Source organism: Anarhichas minor, unplaced genomic scaffold (assembly GCF_050575085.1).
Source record: "Anarhichas minor isolate MPS153535 unplaced genomic scaffold, ASM5057508v1 ptg000094l, whole genome shotgun sequence".
Classification (NCBI taxonomy): domain Eukaryota; kingdom Metazoa; phylum Chordata; class Actinopteri; order Perciformes; family Anarhichadidae; genus Anarhichas; species Anarhichas minor.
This window is the reverse complement of record NW_027466540.1, coordinates 968,377-972,832: the sequence shown is the minus strand read 5'-3', so window position 1 is coordinate 972,832 and position 4,456 is coordinate 968,377. Positions and strand designations below refer to the sequence as shown.

General features: G+C 43.7%; 1 protein-coding gene across 1 annotated transcript; it reads left to right on the top strand.

Moving 5' to 3' along the window:
• The first annotated feature begins 1,303 nt into the window (after positions 1-1,303).
• LOC142939163 (uncharacterized) lies at positions 1,304-4,110 on the top strand. Its single transcript, XM_076082383.1, has 2 exons — positions 1,304-1,604; positions 2,496-4,110. Exons 1-2 carry the CDS (start codon positions 1,406-1,408, stop codon positions 3,149-3,151), a joined length of 855 nt encoding a protein of 284 aa, XP_075938498.1. The 5' UTR covers positions 1,304-1,405; the 3' UTR covers positions 3,152-4,110.
• Positions 4,111-4,456: the final 346 nt, after the last annotated feature.

Sequence of the window (4,456 nt, the reverse complement as noted above, 5' to 3'; positions counted from 1 at the left end):
TGTAAGCCATAATCATCAAAATTAAAAGAAATAAACGCTTGAAATATATCACCTTGTGTGTAATGAATCTATATAATATATGAGTTTCACTTTTTGAATTGAATTACTGAAATAAATGAACTTTTCGATGATATTCTAATACATTGAGATGCACCTGTACTGATCCGCCCACACACAGACTCACACACACATATTCAAACTGCTAGTTCTATATGGTAATCTACACATACATGTATATACACATATATAGTACATGATACATGAGGGCATACAGTACATATATCCTCATATTAATGAGGATCAGTTAGATCCTCTTTGGGCTTGTTTTTATCTTATTCTGAAAGAGTTGAGATCATTATTGTCGCTATAGATCTCATTGGATGATGCATTCATGAAGCCTACTGCCAGCAGCACATTTAAAGACATATCATCTGATTGATTGGGGTGATGAGGCATTAAAATGAGCCGATACATTTACAACACTTACGTATTTAACTTGTCTGTGATATTCTGCGTGCTTCTTGTCTAGCCCTCGCAGCGGTGGAGGTGTTAGATTTAGCCGTGATTATGGTCTTGAATTCCTCATATGCGTTCATGATCATCTCCTGCTCGTCAGCGGAGTAAACAGAGGCTCTTTCTTTGACTTTATTTAACATTGTACTGTTAGAAAATCATGGTTTCGGTGATCGACGCTTCCCCCTTTTGAAGTAGGACGGCACGCGCAATTATCCTGATCCTAATCGTCTAGTTCCAATTAACGAGACTGTTTGAGAGGATCAGCCTTGGAGAAACCAGATAGCCTGATGTCAATCATCTCGTTAATTTAGGCTGCTAATAGGACATTTGATCGACTTAGTTGAACCACGTGCGAGGAACGGGGCCCAGGTCTCTTTGAATTCTGTAAATGAAATTAAAAAATAAATAAATAAATGTACCACAGAGAAAACCGGTGAGATACAACTGACACTGAAAAGCAATAAAGGCAATTAAATCTTAAACAAACTGTTTAAATACATTTTTAAAAAGTGTCTCATTCATTTTGTGTTATTTGAGAACATATACATTTACACAGACTATCAGATACTGAAAGATTATTGCAACTAGAATTTAAAGTGCAGGACATGAAATATGAATAAAACAATAATAATAATATTAATGATTATCTGAAGGCAAATGTTATGAATGTTTTAAAAATATCAGAATCAAAACGTGTATGTAGACCTCCAGTCCAGCAGGTGGCAGTAAACCCACACGTCTAATCCAATGGGTACCTTTGAAAAGCTCACTGAGCATGCGCAAAGACTTTAACCCGGAAGTGCAACGAGTAAACAACCGACCACGACGCTTCGGAGAGCGAACTTCTCCCGTTTCGTATCGCCAGTCCGCCGCACACACCGCCGCTCACATGTCTAAGATCGAGATGTTGAGGCTGCTCATCAACCAGCGGCTCACCGCCGCCGCGGAGGAGATCTTCGGCGTGTTCGGGAGAACCTTAGCCGAGTACGAGGAGGAGATCTCCCGCTCCAAGCTGGAGATCGATCGCCAGCGCCGGCTGCTGGACCTCTCCAGGAAGCCGCAGATATCTCTGCAGGTCAACAGCACAGGCGAGTAACGTTCACCGAGTCTTAGCCGGTTCACCGACAACAGTAACGTCTCTCTGACGTGTGACATAGAAGAGAAAACCAAATGTGATTGGCCACAAACAACCGACTGGATTGTTTTATTTCAGTTTGTAGAAACTCTAATCACCCAAATGTGTCGCGAGGTGTCTCCTTTAAATATTGAAGCTGCTGTTTGTGACGTATGAGACCTCAAAGCTTCATGTGTTAAAGCTGCATTCTCTCTAGTGCCCACCAGGGGGCGACTCCTCTGGTTGTATAGAAGTCTATGAGAACATGACTCTACTTCTCTCTTCATTTATGTTTATATTCATTTGATTTAAATTTTCCAGAAATTAACCTTTACAACACAATTTATACCTGAAGTACACACAAAGTATTTGCATCAAAATATATTAAAAGTACCAAAAGTAAAAGGACTAATTATGCAGAAAGAATAATATTCTATTGGTTTATAATTATTAATGTCTTCATCACTTTAATGTTGCAGCGAGTAAAGGTGGGGCTAGTATTTATATTTTGCTTATACTAGTGAGTAATTAGTTTGTTTTTGTTTTAATAATCAGAATCTCCAAAGTAACTGGAAACTTATTTTGTCAAAATATTGCAGTAAAACGTAGAGCGGCAGAAGTAGAAAGACATGAAACAGAAATACTGAAGTAACATCCAGTATCTGAAAGTTGTACTTAAGTGGAGTACTTGAGTACTTGTTACATTCCACCACGGTAGCATACTGATGTTAGCGTTTAGCTGGAAGCACCACGGAGTCTTTATTTCATACTTTATGGGGTAAAGTATGAAACACTCGGGTCTCCTTCATGTCTGGATCATTGAAACACAACCAGCCTCTAAACGTGTCTCTTCTTCTTTGTTCAGCTCTCTGTGAGCAGCAGGACTGGAGCTCCGGCCTCAGCGACATCGAGCCTCCTCCCATCAAAGAGGAGGAGGAGGAGGAGGAGGAGGAGCTGTGGACCAATCATCAGCAGGGGGAGGCGTCTCAGACGTTGGAGCAGAACGACGTCAAGTTCGTGTTCTTCCAGAGCGGCAGTGCGACAAGCGAGCGGGACGACGACCGCATGACCTCCTCGCTCTCAAAGCTCCAGGACCCGGGCGACTCGGATCCGGACCCCCAGCCGGGCACCTCGCTGCAGCAGACCGGCTCGGACCTGGACGAGGACGTCCCCGACGCAGCGGGTAATGGCCAGCTGGACTGCGTGGAGCTGGACGCGTCGCTGTCCGAGGTGCTGGACTCGTACATCTGCACCATTTGCGGCCGCGCGTTCGCCCAGCGAGGCCACTGGGCCAAACATGTGCAGGTGCACCGCAAGGCGGGCACCAAAGTGGACAAGTCGTACACGTGCGACATCTGCGGGAAGAGGCTCACGCGGTTCGACGGCTATCAGAAACACTTGAGGATTCACACGGGGGAGAAGCCGTACTGCTGCGACGAGTGCGGCCGCCGGTTCAGCGACAACTCCAACTACAAGCGACACATTCGCACACACGTGGGACAGAAGACAGAGCCGAGCTGAGGGACGAGTGTCCACTGATGCACCGCCTCCACAGCTCTGGTCTCCACTGATGCTCCGCCTCCACAGCGGCTTCTCTACTTTGTGTGTTACGTTTCCATCAGATTTGAGCTCCACTCTGAAAGTGAAACCCGGACAAATAGTTCTGACCACAGTCGGTGTTGTGGATCTAAAGGTTTCCTGGTTTTACTTTCACTTTGCTTTGTTTTCTACTGAAACTGGTTCATCGACAGTCGGAGGAGGAAGAGAAGGAACCGTTCTCCATTCTGTTCTGCTGCTGTTAAACACGAGGAGGAATAAATGAACGTTGATATTTATCCACGTTGGTGTGGAGATAAACCGAGACAAATTTATATCAAATGTATTTTTCTATATTTTCTTAACAGACATTTCTACACCCTCTTCAAGGGAAATGAACCCTTTGTTTGTTCCATGTGGACCGATCACTGCTGATGGCTCTGTGGTTAGACAGGAAGATGATCTGTAACGGCTGCAGAGCTGCGCCTACATGTCCCAGGATGCATTGCGCGCGAGCTGCAACTACTTTACACAAAAACTCCCTTTTAGTCTGACGTAAACTAAATAAACACGCCAACGAAGGAAATCATTTAGCATCTAAACTATTAAACGATTAAATCATTTTCTCTCTTTCACCGAACGAAGAAAACGTTCCAACAAACTCTGTTTTGGTCTAAATTCATATTTAATTCACGAGTAATATGTGAGAATATTCTGGCTCTACGCAGAATAATTATTAAATATATGCAGACCGCTCTAACAGCTGGAGCAGTCTGATGACATCACAGAGACGACGCTCGCGTCTCGTTACGACATTTAAAAGTTAAGACGGTCTCCGGTCTCGTGTCACGACGTGATGTTCATATTCATCGTCCGGCCCTGAAGTCGACGCTCCAACAACACTGTACGACATGAAGAAATAAAACCACTTGATTGAAAACTCATCTTCATGTTTCTGTCGTTTGTGTTTAATGTCCGGTCACATGGACAGCGAGGCTGAAACGTATTGATCATCACTTGGAGATGTTAAAACTGTTAAAGATGTTTAAACTTGGAGACTGCTGCTGAGAGGTTTATTTTCAGGCCGTTTTAATAAATTCTGATCTTAAAATAACACGCTGACAGTCTCTACATACGTACAGCCGTCTCCATCAGGTCACTCTGTTCATCTTCATCTTCACTCTCTGTATCTTCACAACGAGGCTGAACATGTTCGGTCCATGAAGAGATCAACTAGTTGATGTTGTTTTACGCCAGCAGGTGGCAGCACAACACTTTATTTAAAACAGC

Excerpts from the sequence above, each read along its gene's own strand:
- LOC142939163 (XM_076082383.1), top strand. The coding sequence starts at position 1,406 with ATGTCTAAGATCGAGATGTTGAGGCTGCTCATCAACCAGCGGCTCACC. Across the intron at positions 1,605-2,495 it reads TCTGCAGGTCAACAGCACAG|CTCTCTGTGAGCAGCAGGAC; the intron begins GCGAGTAACGTT and ends TTCTTTGTTCAG.